This window comes from Macrotis lagotis, chromosome 1 (genome assembly GCF_037893015.1).
Source record: "Macrotis lagotis isolate mMagLag1 chromosome 1, bilby.v1.9.chrom.fasta, whole genome shotgun sequence".
Taxonomy (NCBI): Eukaryota; Metazoa; Chordata; class Mammalia; order Peramelemorphia; family Peramelidae; genus Macrotis; species Macrotis lagotis.
In genome coordinates, this window is record NC_133658.1 from 372,191,543 (window position 1) to 372,211,880 (window position 20,338).

Genomic DNA, 20,338 nt, shown 5'->3' on the forward strand with positions numbered 1-20,338 from the left:
TTCTCAAGGATTGCCATGGAAGAGAAGAGTGTGCTTCATATAGAGGTTGTTATAATTTGGTTTTTGCTATACCTTCTCTGAAAATTTCTCTTTGTAAAAGCTAATGGATGCTAATTGCTTAAATGATATTAGGGATATGCTAACAATTGATGAGTATGTTATGGGGGAAGGGAGGAAAGGGGTGGGAAAGAAATAGCAGTGCAGTGGCAGTATTAGATAGCTGACCAACACTCATGATTACCCTTAGAATCCTAAAGGATGACATCAGTCACATTCCAGAGACATGATTTGTCAGTGAGAATGGAAGTCAGGAGAGTGACCTTAGAGTCTATGTGTGACATTAACAAAAAAAAAACAAAAACCCAAAATCACACAGTCACCTTTGTTCCTAGTATCATAGGTGAATTCTTCCCCATTTAGGTCCTACTTCTGTGTTAAGCACTGGTAATACACACACACACATATATGCAGGAGGCTAGTCCCTGCCCTCAAGGAGCTTACATTCTAAAGGGGTAATAAAACGCATAAGCTAAAAAAAATGAGGGAAGTAAGGGGTAAGTGAGGCATGGTGGGAACCCAGAGAGAAATGAAGTTATAGCTGACCTGAGTACAATTCTCAAAATGGAGGTTCTGAAAAGAACTAATCAATCAGAGGAAGGGGTTGAAGGGACAGAGTGTACAATGGCAACTTTTGCAGAAGCAGCCTCAGTTTTCTAATCATGTATTTTTCCAACCAGTATTCCAAGGTCTCTACCCTCATGGGTCTACATCCAAGAGTCTTTCTATCTTCCCCTCCTACATATGGAGGGTGGTCTTTTTTCTACTTACCCTGCATGTTTTCTTGGAAGTGACAAAAATGGAAGTCAGAAAGGTAGCTAGGTGGTACAGTTGGATAGAATACTGACCCTAAAGTCAGGAGGACCTGAGTTCAAATTTGACCTCAAACATTTAATAATAATAACCTAGCTGTGTGACCTTGGGCAAGTTACTCAACCCCAGTATCTTGCACAAACAAAAAAAATGGAGGTCAAGGCTCTTCTGTTCTCCCCTCAGGGGCAACTAGGTAGCACAGTGGATAGAGTATGGCCTTGGAGTCATAAGGACCAGAGTTCAAATGTGACCCACTTGACATTTACTAATTGTGTGATCTTGGGCAAGTCACTTAACTCTCACATGATGCCTCACATCCAGGACCATCTCCACTCATCCTGAGCCATATCTGACCATTGGACCCATATGGCTGTGGAGGAGAAAATGAGGCTTAGCACAGCACCCCCTCACTCAAATCCAATTCATGTGTTTGTCATGATTATCACCTCCCTTGATGTCATGGTCTTCTTTGAGAATGAAGGACAAAACATTTCTCCCCTCATCTCTTCTCCTCTTTTCTTTACCTTCTTTCCACCTATCAAAAATTATCCATCCTTCTCCTTCAAAGCTCAAATCATACTCCTTTTTGGAACACTCCAAAATGATCTCAATCTATGGCATTTTTTTTCAGTTTACCAAATTCCTGTAGCAGTTCATCGAATCATAGAATATGAGAATTGGAAGATGGTTCAGAAGTTGGGTAGCTAGGTGGCACAGTAGATAGAGTACTAGCCCTGGAGTCAGGAGGATCTGAGTTCAGATCCGAACTCAGACACTTTAATAACTACCTAGCTGCGTGACCTTGGGCAAATCACTTAATCTCATTGCCCTGCAAAAAAAAACAAAATATAGTTCAGAAGTTAGAAGTATCTGGGTAGGACTCTATAACACTAAACAAGGAGTCCTTCAGTATCTGCTTGAATCACTCCAGCATAAGATATCCACTATTATCCAACCCCCAAACCTGAGCAATAGAAAGCTGGATGGTACAGGGGACAGAGCCCTGGGCTTGAATTCAAATCTAACCTTCTGGACAGGCCACTCAATTTCTATCTGACTTAGTTTCCTCAACTATAAAATGGGGCTAATTATAGCACCTGGCTCAAAAGGTTGTGAAGCTAAAATATGATATTTGTAAAACACTGCACAATGACTAGCACATAATAAATGCTTACTTTCTCCTGCCTTACTTAAATTTTTCTAGTCTCAGTTTCCTCATCTATAAAATGGAGATAAAGCCAGCAGCAATATCATGCAATTGTCAAGATCAAATGAGATGTGTCCTTGTAGGATTTTAAAATACTATATAAATGCCAGCTATTACATCTTTTAAAAATATTCCCTGATTTTTTTCTTTCCATCAAGTTTTAGCTCTATACGTTTCTCTACATTGCTCCTTATCTGCCCTCTGGGGTCAATTAAAGGCAAGTCTACTTCCACTTCTCTGCTTCCATGTGAAATCCCTTCAAACACAGGTGCTCTTTATCCTTTTCCTGTCCTCCCCACCCTATTCCTTCTCTCCCAGACAAACATCTATTCTTTCAACCAATTCTGCCTCAGCATATAGTCTGCAGTCCCCTCATCATCCAGGTCTCCCTGGGCTCCAGCTTGTCAATGTTACTAAAATGAAACTAAATATAATGTTAATTTGTTACTTAGCATATCCTGCTCCTATTGCTATCATAATTAAGTTTTGAATTCCTGGAAGGCAGAGCTGTATGGCATTCATCTTTGTGTCTCCTACTGCTCTAGAACGCTGTCTTGTATATAATCAATGTTCAATAAGTGCCTGTTGATTGACTCAATGCAATAAGCTTATTGGGAAGCTTGAGAAGTCTTAGGAGTAATATTAACATTGGGGTCCATACAAAATGGGCTCTCAATGAATACTTACTTGCTTAATTGTGAGATCTGTGGGTAAATATAAAAGAATATCCCCAAGATAATTCTCTGCAACTAAGATAGTTTTCATATTTTTTTGAGACCAAGATCTCACCATCTCCAGTCATGCTGATTCATATCTGGCTACTGGACCAAGATAGCTCAGGAGGAGAAAGTGAGACTGATATCTGCACAGTCCTCCCTCATTTAAACCCAATTTACTTGCAAGTCATGGCAACACCTCCCTGATGTCATGGTCCTGTTCAAGAACAAAGGACAAAAAATAGCAGAATGAGATTTCTGTATAATACAATGGAAAGAACATGGGAGCCAGATAACCTGTGTATGAATGCTGGTTCTGTTGTATCCTCCTTGTGGGATTTTGGATATATCATTAACCTTTCTAGGTCTCTTAAGTCTCTCTAGATTTTTTAAGTGTTTAAATTCTGTTTAAGTGTTTAAATTCAATTATAAATGATCCAAATATGCAAAACTTAAAAAATAAGACAAACAAGATCAAGCAAGTCTCTACAATAGGAAAATTGTGCTGGTAATTATAAGAATAAACTATATTTATTTGCCATTTTGAGGGGAAAGTCGGTTTAAAAAAAAAGGTGCATTTATGGCCTGGATCCAGTACACATAAGGAAATTTACCTTTTGATTTGTACTATTATTCATACATTCATCAAGCAAAACTTAGTAAGTTTGTATTTTTCTAAGTGATTCTTTTTCAGATTTAATGTTTTTTACCAATTAGATATTAAAACAATGTTAACCTTTTTAAAAGTATTGAGTTCCAAATTCTATTCCTTCTTCCCTCCCTTCTCCTTTCCCTGAGATGGTAAGCAATCAGATATAGGTCATCCATATGCAATAATGTAAAACATTTCTATATTTGTAATTTTGTACAAGAAGACTTGAATAAAAGAAAAAGAAGGAAAGAAAAAAGTGAAAAACTAGCATACCAATCTTTATTCAAATAATATCAGTACTTTCTCTGGAGACAGCCAGAATGCCTGATCACTAGTCCTTTGGGATTTGTCTTGGACTATTGTATTGCTAAGAATAGCTGAGTCATTTGGAATTCTTCATTGAACAATATGGCTGTTACTCTGTACAATGTTCTTCTGGTTCTGTTCACTTTGCATCATGATTCTCCATCACAATTATATACCATAGCTTGTTTAGTCATTCCTCAATTGATGGGCATCCCTTCAACATCTGATTTTTAATCACCTCAAAAAAGATCTGTTATTAATATTTTTGTACATATAGGTCCTTTTCCCTTTTTTAAATATCTTTGGGATATAGACCTAGCAGTGGTATTGTTGAAGTGAAGGGTATGTACAGTTTTATAGCCTTTTGGGTACAGTTTCAAATTGATCTCCAGAATGAGTTGGATCAGTGTGCAGTACCACCAATAGTACATTAGTGTCCCAGTTTTCCCACATCTCCTCTAATATCCATTATTTTCCTTTTTTTGTCATATTATCCAATCTGATGAATGGGAAGAGGTTTAAGAGTTATTTTAATTTGCATTTTTCTAATCATTAGAGCATTTTTTCATATGACTATGGATTGATTTGCCAAGTGATTCTTAAGGGCAGTTAGGTGACCCAATAAATAGTGCACTGGTCCTTAAAGTCAGAAGGACCTGGGTTTGAATCTAGCCTCTATCACATATTGGTTGTGAGACCTTAGACAGGTCACTTCACTCTGTCTCCATTTCCTCATCTGTAAAATGAGCTGAAGAAGAAAATGGCAAACCATTGAAGTATCTTTGCCAAGAAAACCCTAAGTTGGGTCATAAACAATCAGACATGACTAAAAGGACTCAACAATAACAAAGCTGATTTTGACATACTTTGGCTTTTCTATCTGAACTATTTAAGAAGGCTTATATAAGTGAATTGTTGCATTTGTAAATGTAAATTCAATTTCTACATCTGTAAAATGGAAGTGCTGAACTGAATGTTCTTCACGTCCTTTCCAACTCTAAATCCAATTGTTTAGGTGTGCTTTGAAGGGAGGTCCAGTTCATCTAACTCTTAAGACTCTTTACTGGATTTTCTTTAATCGCTCTGGGATCAACACCCAGGATCTCCACTCAGTGGTATTGTTTTATTGAAGGATGTGTACAGTTTTATAGCCCTTTGCACACAGTTTCAAATTGCTCTCCAGAATGAGTTGGATCAGGACACAGTATCCCCAATAGTACATTCAGTGTCCCAGTTTTCCTATGTAGGAATCTGTCTGGTGTGCTAGATGAGGACAATGCAATTCTACTTAACCCTACTGAGCTTTCAGCATTCTGTCCAATGCTTCCTCAGCATTTGCAGTGGTTATCCAACCTAATTATGAGCATCTGTTGATGCCAACCAATCAGAGTGCAGTCTCTTAGGAAAAGGAGAGCACCTAGTTCATTTTCTGTTACCTCATGCTTGATTATATTCACTGGGAGCCTGGCTCTACACCACAGAAGATCTGAAAAGGCAGAAGGGAAAAGGGAATGGACTCTTGTTTTCTAGGGCAGGACCACAGAGCCATGTCTTAGCTATGGGTCTTTGAGGGAAAGGAAGTTTGGAGGTCAGACAGAAACAGTAAAATCCAAAATTTCACAGAGGTTAAGTCAGGATGATCTCAGCCCCATGAAACCACATTTCCCATCACCACATTAAATCTGCATATCCAGCAAATGGGATTCTGTAATCAAGCTGCTATAGTACTGCACTCTGGAGGCTTTTTTTTATTGTACAACTACCTATGTTGCAAAATTTACTTTTGAAACAGGAGTTTAGCAAAATAAAATTAGCTGAAGCAGTGTTTTTTCTTGCCTTCTTTCCTCCTATTCCCTTATTCTTTGAAGTAATAGAAGGGTGAGGGAAAGGGTTCCTATGGTCTAGACTGCTGGCAGAATTAGGAAACATTTTAGGCTTAGGGAGCCTTTATGGTAAATTACATCTAGAGAGTAATTCAACCATTGTGCAATAAGCATTTATTAAGAGCCTTTTGTTGTTGTTTAGTCATTTTTCAGTCATGTCTGACTCTTTGTGACGCCTTTTGGGGTTTTCTTGGCAAAGATACTGGAGTGGTTTACCATTTCCCTCTCTAGCTCATTTTACAAATGAGGAAACAGACAAACAGGATTAAGTGACTTACCCAGAGGCACACAGCTAGTATGTGTCTGAGGTCTTATTGAACTTGTCTTCCTGATGCCAAGCTAGGCATTTATCCACTGTGCCATCTAGCTGTCCTAATTGTCTACCAGCTATTAGTCAATAAACTTTTATTAAACACCTGCTAAGTACCAAACACTGCTGTAGACAAAAAGAAAGGTAAAGCTCTCAAGGAGCTCACAATCAAATGGGGGAGATAACACACAAAATACCAGGTACAAACAAGTTATATAGAAGATAAATGAGAAATAATCAACAACTATAAGAGAAGTTGGGAAGACTTAGGTATTGTGCTAACATTGGTGCTAAAAAGACAAAAAAAAGAAAAAATAAATGAAACTTAGAAGTTGGGCAGTTGGGGCATGTACATTAACAAGTAAATTTAAAATATATTTAAAATGAGGGCAATTTTACAGAGGTAACCAGTAATGTGAAGCATCAAAAAAGGTTCCATGACCCAGAGTTGGGCATAGATTCTAAGGGGTAGGAAAAAAGAGAGGGAGCAAATTCCAATTTGGAGAAAGGAGGGAGAGTAACCCAGGCACAGATATAGAAACAAAAGACCTAAAGAAGATGGAAAGTCATATATGAGGAATAGTAAATGCTCAGATTTGAAATAAAGAAACAGAATAATGTGAAACAAATTGGGAAAGGTGGGTTGAAGTTAGATTGCGACAAACAGAAGAATTTGTAATTTATTCTTGAAGCAAGAGGGAGCTATTAGAGCTTCTTGACCAGGTGAGTGACTTGGTCAAAACCTGTGTTTTAAAGTAAGGGTTAAAGTTAGGGTAGGTCTAGGTTATGATTTAGATGAGGATTCAAGGTTAAATTTAAGACTGATGGTTAACACAATGACTGGAACTCAGGTTACTAATAGTGTATTGACAGAAAGATTTAGATTTTAATTCAACTTCCTTTTAATCTGAGATTTAAGATTAGGATCAAAGGTAGGCCTCTCTTCCTTTAAAATTATGCTTAGAACTAGGAATTAGAATTCAGATTTGGAGCAGAACTTATATTAGCTATAGGGATGGCAAAGCATTGGTTAACGTCTTGGATAAAATGCTCAATATTTCTGGATGTGCCTTTCTTTATCAATAGGACAGAAATATCTCCTTTACTTACATCATCAGATTGTATTTTGAAGTAATGAAGTAGCCATGGATATAAGGAAGAGAAATATTTGGAGCATGAAATCAGTAAGAGTTACAGACCTTGATAGATTCAGAGTTATCCTTGGAATTTGAATTTGATGCTTTCTTGTCCAGATGAAAGTCAGAGTCAGGGGGAAAGGAAGTTAGGCAAAAAATGAAAATGAAGGGAGGAAGGAAGGAAGAGGAGAGAGAGAGAGAGAGAGAGAGAGAGAGAGAGAGAGAGAGAGAGAGAGAGAGAGAGAGAAAATAAGAATCTGCAAGGGCATGACAAATTGAAATCCCTAAGACACTGTGATCCTCAGAAGTGAGGACAAGAACAAAGGCTGTGACTGAGAGTCAGACAAGGTATGACCATTAAGATGCCAGGCTATGAGCAACTGGCCCAAGAAGAAGAAATCAGATGGAATGGATAAAGTAATTATATAATGGGATCTAATGAATTAAAATTTTTACTGAATAAAATGGTTAAGGAAAAAATGTTCAAGAACAGAGAAGGTACAAATAATATTAACATGGGGATGATGCCAATGAACAGCTAGACAATGAGTATTCCAAATATATGTTAGAATCATAAAGCTTCCAAGCTAGAAAGAAAAAAATAAGCATTTATTAAGATCTAGATCAGGGGTGTCCAACCTTTTAGTTCTTCTGTGATGCTTAGATAGGGCTCTTGAAAAGTTTTTGTTGAACAATGGTTCCAGAAACATTAAAAGGTTGGACGCTGCTGATCTAGACATTGAAAACAGCCCCTGGAGGTAGATGCTATTATGATCCCCATTTTACAATTGAGGAAACTGAGGCAGGTGGCGATTATTTTTTTTCAAGTGACCTGTCTGGGATCACACAGCTAGTGTCTGAGGTGAATTTGGATAGAGGTCTTCCTGTCTCCAGGTGGAGTATTCTATTATATCAATTAACTTAGATAATGATCTCATCTACTGTTCCCATTTAACAAATAAACCAAAGTAAAGGTTATATAACTGGCTAGTGATTGCGTAAGAATCAGAACTTAGAATGCTACTCAGTTCTATTTCTCCTACCAAAGTTAATATCCTGATACAGGAGAAAATAGAATATTGGGAAGATGATATAGTGAGCATCCAAAAGATGTGGGTTCTAAATCTACCTTTCTTCCCATAGGCATTACCTTAATATCAACACTCCAATCTCTGAGCCATTATTTCCTCACCTGTAATATAAGGGTATTGAACTGTTCAAAGATTCTTTCCAGTTTTAGATCTCTTCATCCCGAAGAATTTTAGCATCTTCTGCTAAAGGTTAGGGACTAAAAGTTTGGCTGACCCCTAATTTAGTTCAATTCACATAATAAAAAAAGATGCAATGTCATCTGCTTGCCTCATGATTACTGAACCTTTCTATTTGACTTGTACTTGAAACGTCCTCTATATGTAGTCTTCCCCATTAAAATGTGAGCTAGCTCCTTGGGATCAGGAACTGCTTTGTTTATTAATTTGCAACTTTAATCCTAAAAACATTGGATAGTGAGGGATGACAGTTGCCCTTAAAGCCCTTAAGCCCTTAAACAATGTTTTTTTTTTTTCCACCTGGAAATAGTATGTTGTAGTGGATAGACAGTTACCCTCAAGTCAGGGTGACTTGGGTTCAAGATCCATTTCTGAAACTATGTATGATCCTTTAACAAGTCATTTAACTTTTTGATAAACTAGCCAATATTCTAAAATTGAAGCTCTTAATTTTTTGGTGTGTCATGGACTCCTTGGACAGTCTGATAAGACCCCCTTCCCAGAATCATGTTTTTAATGCATAAAATAAATTACACACAGGATTTCAAAGGAAATAAATTATACTGAAAAAAGATGTAACTTTTCCCCATTTACCTGATACATTTCCATGGACTCCAGGTTAAGAACTATTTGACCTAAAAAAAAGTTGCAGAACAACTATATGCATAGGTAGAGGAATTTTCTTGCCAGGAGCTGCCTCTGCCAAGGAAATCACATATCAAGACCCTCTCCCTCCTAAAATTGTGGAATACTGAGGCTTTGCTCTTAAGGGACTCATATTTTACAGGGGTATAGAACATTCACATAAGATAATTTAAAGGTAAGAACACAAATAACTAAGGGAATGTGTAAAGGTTTCCCATAAGAGGAATTCTCTACAACTCAGAAAATACCTATTAAGGACCTAATGTATACAGAGTATTGAGCACAATACTAGAGAAAATTCTAAAAGATCAATTTTCATGAATCTTGTAGTCTTTTAGGAAGATTATCACAAGTAAAGAAAGTCCTGCTTCTTTACCAAGGGCTTGGATAGTGATAGGCAGAATATAAATTACAGGGGGCGAACTTTGCCCAGAGAGCAGGAAGTTTACCATACTGGGTCATGTCAAGAACCCAAAAGAGATCCATAGTCAAGGGCTGCATGGGGGAGGGGAGGTTAGCTTTATTGATTGGAGGAGTTCTAAAAGGTTTCCTTGTCCAATTATATTTTCTCCCCTGGTCTGCCATGTATTTAGAGTGAATCTTAGGATTCTTTCACTCACAGGATTGTATCCAGAAAAATGCAAATATATCTCATTACCTGAAAGACATAATAGATTAGCCCATCAGCGACCATTTAGAATCCAAAGATTAGAGTTCAGTGAGTTAGTTCAGGAACCTAAACCTGTAAGGAATTTTTAGGTCATTTGCTCTAATCGTCTCATTTTTAGAGATGGAGAAACTGAGGCCTAGAATAATAGATTTAGTTATCAAAAATACCAGGGGGAAGGTGTGGATATTCAAATACCTAAATGGACTTGCTGATCTCATTTCTATAAAGAATGAAAATTGGAATACATCAATCAGGTGCCCATCCTGTACCACTCTTGTCTGCGTCCTCCTTTATGTGTCTGCCACAGCCTTCCTCACTTTCTCCTGCTAACAGGAGGATATTGATGGAGCACACAGGCTACTCATCTGTCATCCCTCACTATCCAACCTACCCATCTCTTCCCATTACACATTTCCCAGATGACATCTTACTCCAGTTCTTTGAAGTTCCTTATTGATTCTATACTACAGCCTGTTCACACCCATTACTTGCCTCACCATTTCCCTCCATGTGGTAGTCATTCTCAATTTAGAATATGAAATCTGTGGAAAATGAGGGAGAGGGAAAGAGCCGGCTGGTAGAGCTCTCCGTTCCCAAGAACAACAGGCCCCCAGTGGGAAGGGAGAAGACAGAGTGCTCCCGAGCCACGGGAGAGCTGCAGGCAGAGGGGCCCACAGAAAGCTGCAACAGTTCCAGGGACCAAGTCCCCCCAAACAATCTGCCATCCCAAAGAGGGGCTTTCCCACTTTCAAGAATAGAGCCATGGTGGAGCTGTGAACTCATGCAACCCTTCTGGAGAGCTATTTGAAACTATGCCCAAAATACCCTTTGACCCAGCAATACCACTACTGGGTCTATACCCTGAAGAGATGATGAAAAAGGGTAAAAACATTACTTGTACAAAAATATTTATAGTAACCCTGTTTGTGGTGGCAAAGAATTGGAAATCAAGTAAATGTCCTTCAATTTGGGGATGGCTTGGCAAACTGTGGTCTATGTATGTCATGGAACACTATTGTTCTATTAGAAACAAGGAGGGATGGGAATTCAGGAAGCCTGGAGGGATTTGCATGAACTGATGCTGAGTGAGATGAGCAGAACCAGAAAAACACTGTACACCCTAACAGCAACATGGGGGTGATGTTCAACCTTGAAGGACTTGCTCATTCCATCAGTGCAACAATTGGGGACAATTTGGGGCTGTCTGCAAAGGAGAGTGCCAGCTGTATCCAGATAAGGAGTTGTGGAGTTTGAACAAAGTTCAAGGACTATTCCCTTTAATTTAGGAAAAAAACAGATATCTTATTGTCTGATCTTGTCACCCCATAGACTTCTCTTCTTTAAGGATATGATTTCGCTTTCATCACACCCAATTTGGATCAATGTACAACATTGGAAACAAAGACTGACAGAGTGCTTTCTGTGGGGGGGGAGCAAGACGGGGGGGGGGGAATTGTAAAATTCAAATAATATCTTTAATAAAAATTAATTAAAAATAAAAGAATAGAGCCCCGGCCCTGGAATCAGGCAGAAATCGAGTTCAAATCCGACCTCAGACACTTAATGCTCACTAGCTGTGTGGCCTGGGGCAGGCCACTTAACCCCATTGCCTTAAATAAATAAAATTCAAAAATAAAAAGAACCCTAGGTCTAAGGTGTGTCTGGGAATCCTAGCATGGGTTCCTGGTTCTATTTACCCCCGGCCCAGACCTTCACAGCACCGGGCTTCCTCATCTGACCCCCCCACCCCAGTTTCTTCCAAGCCCAACGGATGGGGAGCCATTTAGCTGCTTCGCCCTCGAGGGGCCGCACGTGCCGCCCGGATGGAGAAAGGCCACAAAGGGGATGGGCGGCTGAGGGGCGCAGAGGGGCCAGGGGTGCGGGGGGCGCAGAGGGGTGCGGGGGCGCAGAGGGGGGCAGGGGGCGGGGGGCGCAGAGGGGGGCGGGGGCGCAGAGGGGTTGGGGGGGACGCAGAGGGGCCAGGGGTGCGGGGGGGCAGGGGGCGCAGAGGGGTGCGGGGGCGCAGAGGGGGGCAGGGGGCGGGGACGCAGAGGGGGGCGGGGGGGCGCAGAGGGGCCAGGGGTGCGGGGGACGCGGGGCGGGGGGCGCAGAGGGGCCAGGGGTGCGGGGGGCGCAGAGGGGGGCAGGGGGGCGCAGAGGGGTGCGGGGGCGCAGAGCGGGGCGGGGGGCGCAGAGCGGGGCGGGGGGCACAGAGGGGTGCGGGGGCGCAGAGGGGTGCGGGGGGCGCAGAGCGGGGCGGGGGGCGCAGAGCGGGGCGCGGGGCGCAGAGCGGGGCGGGGGGCACAGAGGGGTGCGGGGGCGCAGAGGGGTGCGGGGGGCGCAGAGCGGGGCGGGGGGCGCAGAGCGGGGCGCGGGGCGCAGAGCGGGGCGCGCTTCTCTGACCTCGGGCCCAGCCCCACCACGGTCGGGGAGCCGGCGCCGAGGCGCGCGTTCTGAGGAGGGGACCCCACGGCTGCCTGCGCGGCTGGGGCGCGGGGCTCGCTCGGGCCGGCCCCTTTAAGAGCTGGGCTGGCTCTGCGCTGGCGACTCCCCGCCGGCCGGGTGGGATAGGCCGCCGGGCGGGAGGGGGCGGGCCGGGCCGGGCCGGCACCCCGGGCCGGGCGGCGGGAGGGGCGCGGGGCGGGGCCGGGGCGCGCGCGCGGGGCGGCGGGGGCGGGGGCCTTCCCTCCTGGCCGCGGCCGCGGGAGAGCCGCCGCCTCTGCTCGCCTCGGCCCGCCTCGCCTCGCCTCCCTCGCGGCTCCCCGGCTTCCCTGGGCCCGGCGGAGCCTCGCATGTGGTCGGCGCGCCCCGCCCGGCTCCCCCGCGCGCGCCCCGCTCCGCGCCAGCGCCCGCTCCCGCCCCGGCGGCCCCGGGGGCCATCGGCGCTGCGCCCCGGCGGCCGGCCGGGCCCGAGGGAGCCATGCCCCGGCGGAGCATCGTGGAGGTGAAGGTCCTGGACGTGCAGAAGCGGCGGGTGCCCAACAAGCATTATGTGAGTGAGCCGGCCGCCCCGGCCCGGGGCTCTGCGCCCTGGCCGCCGCCTCCCGAGTCCGCGGGGCCGGCGGCCGCCTTCCCCTGCCCTCGGCAGCCGCAGCCCGTCCGCCGCGGCCGGCCCGGCGCCCCTCGGCCGCCGGGGCCCTTTGTTCCGCCGCGGGCGGGCTGCCCTGGCCCCGGGCCGGGCTCGGGCCGCCGCCGCGCACGGGAGCGGGGGGCCCGGGGGCGGGGCGGGCGGGGGAGGCGCGCGAGCGCTGCCTTTGTACGGCCCGGGCCCCCCTCGAGAAAGTTGGCTGCCTTGGGGCGGCCCCGCGCTTCTGGCCCGGGAGCGGGGCGCGCTGGGGCTCGTGTCCGCATCTGTGAAATGGAGCCGGCGCCGGGCCGCGGCGGCCGGTTGTCGGAGCCCCAGAGTCTTTCAGAGGAGAGACCTGGAGGAAGCAAGTGCTTGGGCGAGGGCCGGGGGCGGCCGGGACGGCCGGGGGCGGAGCTGGCGCGGGAGCCCCCTGGGACGCCCCTGCCTTGGCCCCAGGAGGCTGCGATGTCGGGCTTGCACCGCGCGGCTGGGGAAGGAGCACCTAAACTTTGGGTATTAGGAGAGGCGGAGGGTGGCCCGGGGTGGTCCGGGTGGAAAAGGTCTTCCGATCTCTCCCGTCGTGTGTGTTTGTGTGCGTGTGTGTGTGCGTGCGTGTGTGTGTGTGATTACTTATAGTATGTAAAGAATAAATACCTGTCTCTTTCCATCTTTTATCCTCATATTTGGTAGTGAGAACCTCCTGGACATATACGAGACAGGATTAGGAAATGTGAGGCCTCATAGGTGGACTCCATAGGGACAGGAACAGATGGGGTGGAAAAGGCTACAGGTTCTATGATCAATCTACAGGTTCTACCATCCCCACGAAAGATAATGGACTCGGCGCAACGGTGATGGCATCAGTATGAAGCACAGTAGCGATGAGAGAGAGATATCTGAGAATTTTTAAAAGGGGATAGATAGCACGTTGGATTTAGGTGGGGGTGGGGAAGGGAGAGAGGGGAAAGAGACACTGACAAAGAAATAGAAACAATGGGCTATAGGATAGAGAAAAAGGGCGTTGGCTGAATAAATTTAGCTATGTTTCTGAGTGAATGTATACATTTTTTGCCTTTTTTTAAAAAAATAAAAGTGCTTTTAAATTTCCATAAGATTCTGAGAAGGTGAATGTGCTTTGAGCTTTTTGGAATAAAGAATGGACTTATTATTGACTGCCTAAGTAATTTGGTCCTTAGCTAATTCAGTTCCTTTCAGGAACATTTATTTAAGAGCCTACTATGAGAAAGGCTTATTACTAAAACCTTGCAGATGCTGCTGACAAAAACCTCAGCTATCTCTACCCTCAATGGTAGTGAGTATTTACTTCCCGGACCTGTGGCATCTTTAAATAGATTTTAGCCTTATGATTCCACCTTTAAAGTGAATGACTTCTTTTAAGAAATCAAATCCTGGCCACTCTTGGTGTATATGTTTGGATTAAAACTGTGGTCTGGTGATTGCTTATTTGGACTCTGGATATCAGCACCCCCCTACACACACACATACACCCCCACCAGATCTCCCTGTTGTTTTTCTTTTTAGAGCTAGGTGAAATCATAACACTTCCATTATTCCCTTCTTTGCTTTGTTGCCTCATTAATCTGTAAAACAATCTGCCTCCATTCCCAGCTTTAGCTAAGTCTTTTAGAAACCAGTGGAGATATTCTGCTCCTTTATGACATCATTCTCTACCCAGAAGCAAAGGGATTTCTGGGTTTAGTGCCTTGCCAAGTTCCCCCAGCTTCTTGGAAGATACTTGATCAATTAGATAGGATCTTTTTCCTAAGTCATTTCATCTGTTTTTAACATCAGAAAGATCTTAGTCTCTTTTTTTTGGATTTGCCCTTTACACTGTTGCTAACACCCATAGCCCATAGATTTAAGGAACACAAGAACTATCTTGGACATGTATTTCATTTGAAACTTGACTTTCTCTGTTTCATTGTAATAGTTCTTATGTCCTTAGCATACTAGCTTTAGATCTGAAAGAGACTGTAGTGGCTATCTGGTCCAACCTACAAAGAAACTGGTCATATACAGATAGAGTCAGAAGGAGGATTTGAACACATTTTTTCCCCAAATATTTTTCTGTTTCCAAAGCCATTAGATTTTTTTCATTTACTCCACTGGGTTAAAGAGTCCTATATCACAGGGCTTTGGAAAGGTGGAAAAAATTAAGAGAATAGGGTTTCAATTGAAGCCCATACCCAAGAGACAGGAAAACTATGCCCAGTGGTGTTTCTCTGAACATGGTGGGAAGGGGGAGGACTAACCTAGAGCAGGAAGCACCCTAGACTGCCAAAGGCAGTGAATTATTTGGCATGTTACATTCCTGAGGTTGGTTTGGTTCTGGCCAAGCTCCTAGAGTTTGAGTTGGTACCAGGTGGGGTGGGGCCTTCCCTACTGTGCCCATTCAGTACCAGTCCAAGATTCAGATCTAACTTTAAATTACTTGTTCATTGTTCCTTTCTTTCTTTGTTGTCTTCCAGTACCTTGGCATGATTCCAATATCCTCACGTGATATATTGGAATTTTAAATAATGCTCCCAAAAATACTACTTTTAAATCATTTCATTCTAGCAGTATGATTCTTGTCTATGTTATTTCATAAATCCTCCTTAAAAGATCTCTCCAACATGCCAGAGAGGTTCTCCTACTTCACAAAGAGTAGAGGATTGCTATGTGTAGCTATCTGCACTGATGAAGAAACGACCCACATTGTGAATTTATTAAGGCAGTGCTTTCAAATTCATCCCAAACTGTATATTAGGATCCCTGTGGATACACATTGTTTAAGAAAACCAAGGATTCACATTATCTATGTCTTACCATTTTTTTATTTATTGTGTTATTAAATATTTCCCAATGTGTCTGATATGGTTCAGGCCAAACCCAGGAGTATTGGTGGTCAGTATCTGACACATCTGTATTAAGATAATTTGAAACATTTTAAATATATACCTCTAGTGGCATAGTAGATAGGCATCTAACTTTCCTGTGCCCTAGGTAACTCTAATACTATATCACTTGTGGAGAAGATATGAATCTTAATAGGTAGAGGGTATTTCCTTCAATGGGAATTATTGATGCCCACGTAATTATAATGAATCACCTATTTCACTAATCTGTACCAAAACCAATTACAAATCTATCACTTAGATATATGTGCTCATAGGGGTGGAGATAATGGTAGAGGAGAAGCAGGTGGCACAGTGGATAAAGTGCTGAGCCTAGAATCAGGAAGATCTGAGTTCATATGTGAACTCTGACACTTGCTGGGCAAGTCACTTAACCCTATTTGCCTCAGTTTTCTCATCTGTAAAGTGATCTGGATAAGGAAAAAGCAAACTACTCCAGTATTTTTGGTAAGAAAACTCCAAAGGGATCAGGAAGAGTCAGACACAACCCTAAAAAAAAGATCAGAACAACAATGGTAGATAAATTCCTGCTTAGACTGTTACAAGTCTTACAAAATTGGAAATTCTGTGCCTCAGTTTCCTCATTTGTAAAATGAGAGAAAGAAGGGGACTAGATTCATAGTTCATAGATTTAGAACTCAAAGGGAACTTAGATGTCATCTAACCTAATCTCCTACAGATAAGGAAACTGAGAGCCAGAGAAATAAAGTCTTTTGCCCAAGGTCAGAGCTAGAATTTAATAGTGGTTAGCATTTATATAGCACTAACAGGCTTCATGCCTGTTGTCTCATTTGTTTCAGTGCTGCCCAACTCTTTGTGACTCCATTTAGGAGTCATAGTGGTTTACCATTTCCTTCTTCATTTCACCCTGTAGGAATCATTATCATCTCCATTTTACAGAAAAGGAAGGTTGAGGTTGAGAAATATTAAGTGACTTGTTCAGGATCATACAGTAAGTATCTGAGGCAGCCTTTGATGTCAGCTTTTCCAAGCTACAAGTCTAGTACTACCATACTCCGAAGGCAGGTCAACTGACCCCAAATTTAATTAAATCCATTAAGTCACAGAAGCTTAATCTTTTTTAGAGTTCTGCCAAATCTGATATTCTGCTTATGAATGAAGGCTCTAGGAGCAGTGAATTTATTCCCAGAGATCTGTGGGCAGAATGGACTGCTTACAATGGAGAAGCACGGTCTTAAGTTACAAGTTAGTTGATTTAATCCAGGAATCATAGGCCTCTTCTGGATCTGCCAGACATGACTCGAACACTTGGAGAAGAGGGAATCTTAGGAGACAGAAGGATTCTGTTCTTTCTCACAAGTTCAAGATGGCTCATGCATGCTTTATGATCCTAAAGGACTATTTCTCTACGAGAAAGCCCTGCTTTTAACCAAGACTGACTTGTACCTGTGGAAAACAAAATGAAACAATAGAGCTTTAAAAATACAGTGAGAAAGAGAAAGTGAAAAGATGATTTCAGAGAAACCTGGGAAGACTTGTGTAAAGTGTTACAGAATGAAGTGAGAACCAGAAGAATAATTTATATAGTAATGATTTTTTAAGAACACACCTATGAAAGACTAAGGAACTCTTGTCAATGTAAAGACCAACTGTGATTCCAGGAAACTCAAGATGAAACATACTGCCAGCCTCCTGGTAGCACAGATAGATTTTTTCTTTTTTTTTCTTTTTTTGGCATGGCCAATGAAGGATCTAGGTTTTTTTTTTTGCTTGACTATTCATGTTTGCAAAAAGGATTTATTTTTCATTCTTTCTTAATAGGACACTAGAGGGAGAGAAGGTAGGTTTTAATTGATTGAAAACATAAAATTGAATTTGAAATAAAAAAGAAATCAATGAAATGGATAGATTTGAGACTCATTCCATCCGACTCCCTATACCATTTCCCATCTTATTTATTGTCTGAGTATTGCAAGGGGTTATTCAGAGGAGGTCTGAGAAGGCTAGATGAGGAACAGTGGAGGGGCTTCCAGTTTCAGATTTTTATGAATGGTGGAAGAAAAAGAGCTTCCCTTCCCCTACCCTACCTCCCCTGTTGCCAATATGCATCATACTTATGTTGTATAAATTCTGTATATATTTGGGTATGATTATCTCTTCCTCTAGAATGTAAACTCTTGAGGGCAGGATTGATTCATTTTTGTCTTTTTATCCCAAACACTTAGCACAGTGCTTGAAATTTAGTAGTGCTAAAGGCTTATTGATTTATTGATGTGGGTATTTAGAGGCTTTATTTCAGTAATCCTCACTTCCTTGTAGTTGATATTAAACAAAGCTTTTTTTTGCTTTTTTTTTTTTAAGTAAACCTTCAAAAGCTTTCCATATTGAGGTCTTTTAATGGGAAAAAAAGCCTTGAGGAGGCTTTAGGTTAAAAGGAAAAATTTATCACATTTGGGATCTGTGGATCTGAGTTCTCCCCAATATCACAAAAATAATCATTAGCTTTTGGACATTTCTCTGGGCCTTGATTTCATCATTTCTAAACTGGGATTTGGGAATTCAGATTAAATCATTCATTCATTCAAAATATTTTTGGAGCACCTACTATGTACAAAGTCCAGAGTAATCTCTGTAGTTGCTTCCTGTTCTAAAATTATTCATCTCCTGGAATTAGAGTTGAAAGATTAACTGATTTATGTTACTAAGGTGATAGGCAGGCAAGCCATGGGTTAACCAAGCTTCCAGGAAGAGGGCAGTTAGTATTCTGGCTGAGTTCTCTTGAGGAGTGGTGGTGAGAGAAATAAACACCTCCTATTTGACAGAAACTGTGCTAAGTGCTTTACAAAAATATTCATCTCATTTGATCCTCACAACAACCCTGCAAGGTAGGTACTGTTATTATTCTCATTTTGCAACTGAGAAAACTTAGGTAAAAAGAGGTTAGGTGACTTGCCAAGGGATAAGCAGCTAGTAAGTATCAGAGACAGAATTTGAACTCAGGTCTTCCTGGCTCCAGACCCAGCATTCTATCCCCTGTGCCTGCTAACTGTCCCCAATGATTTCTTAACCTGGAGGAACTTTCTTCCTATTTTCCTTGTTATTAGGTTCTCTGTGTTAACCCACATAATTAGAAGAGTATGAATAAGATCAGCCAACCAACCAGTTGAAGTTAGGGGTTCACATTCCAAGTTATCTTGGCTCTCTTATGCATAAACCTGTGTCATAAACTCCATATCTAACCAGATCTGTCACATTATAAATATATGCTATTAATATGGGCTATCTGGTACAAAGTGAACCAGTCAAAAGAGAAAAGATGTCATGGAATGAAAAGGAACAGAATAAGCATGTGTATGTAGTGCCATGCTAAGCGGTTTTTTTTTTTTTTGCAAATATCATCTCATTTGATCCTCAGACAACCCTATGAGATTAGGTACTATTACATTTTACAGTTTGGAAAACCATTGCAGAGAATGATAAGTGATTTACCCAGTATCATCCAGTCTAGCTGTGGCTAGATTTGAACTCAGGTTTTCCTGATTCCATGCCATACTGTATCATCAGGTGTCTCAGGATGGTTCAGTGCAACTCCTTCTTACTACTGGGTAAAAACTCGAGGCACATCCCTTACTGACAATGAATTTATAGACTCACTGGTCTTCATTTAAGACAGGATTGAGTACAGATTTAACATCATTTAACAGTTAGTTGTGATGGATGGAGAAAACATTGGACTAATAGTGAAAAGAACTGGAATTTAAATTCTAACTTTGCTACTTATTAGCTCTGCATCTTTGGAAGAGTTGCCTGATCTTTCACAGTCTCAACTTGATCTGAAAAAATGGAATAATCTCACTATCTTACTTACCCCATGGAATTGAAAATCATAATTATGAATGTAGAATTTTCCCTTAAAAGTCACATAGACTTATTCCTTCACGAAGAAAGTGGAATACCTAAGATCTTATGGGTAATGAGCAACAGATTCAAACTCAATCTCCTCAACTACAAATTTAGTGTTCTTTAAATTGCTTGTCATGATTATATATAAACGTGTGTGTGTGTGTATGTGTGTGTGTATATATACACAAATCTCTTTGTAAACCATCAAGTCCCATCCAAATAACCAGATATCATAACTCATCAACCCCATTATTGTCAACTAAGAATTTCCAGACCTCTTTAAAATTTTATTGATCTTTTATTATTCTATGACTTTTCATTTCCCCACATATCCTGCTACCTTCCCTTTCTCAAAGAGCCTTACAAGAATAAAAAAGTTCAGCAAAACTGACCTGTCCAACAAACCTAAGAGTATATGTACTTTTCCATACTTATCTTCCTCTATTTCTACCAAGAAGGCAGAGAGGTGCTTTTTCTTTGCTCTTCTTTAGGGTCAGTCATTATAGCTTCATAGCATTTAGTTTCAATTTTTGTTGTTTTTTCCAGTCTCTCTCGTAGTCATGTAGTTTTCCTAGTTCTGCTTTTCTAGTTTTAAATAATCATTGTTTCTTATATCATAATAACGTTCTTTTATGTTCTTGTCTCACAAATTGTTTAGTCACACCCCAGGCAATAGATATCTCCTATGTTTCCAGTTCTTTACTATTAGATTAAGTAGCATTAAAAATATTTTGGTGTAAATGTAATCTTTCCTATCCTCGATCCTCTTGGTTTATATGCCTAACAGTGTAGTTTCTGAGTCCAAGAGTATGGAAATTTTAATTAC

General features: G+C 42.0%; 1 protein-coding gene across 1 annotated transcript in view; it reads left to right on the forward strand.

Moving 5' to 3' along the window:
• Positions 1 to 12,551: 12,551 nt before the first annotated feature.
• The window catches only part of SH3PXD2B (SH3 and PX domains 2B), a 125,764-nt gene continuing 117,977 nt past the window's right edge, over positions 12,552 to 20,338 (forward strand). Inside the window, exon 1 of the mRNA XM_074212409.1 lies at positions 12,552 to 12,655. Coding sequence (XP_074068510.1) covers positions 12,584 to 12,655 — 72 coding nt within the window. The 5' untranslated portion in view covers positions 12,552 to 12,583. The remainder of the gene's footprint in view (positions 12,656 to 20,338) is intronic.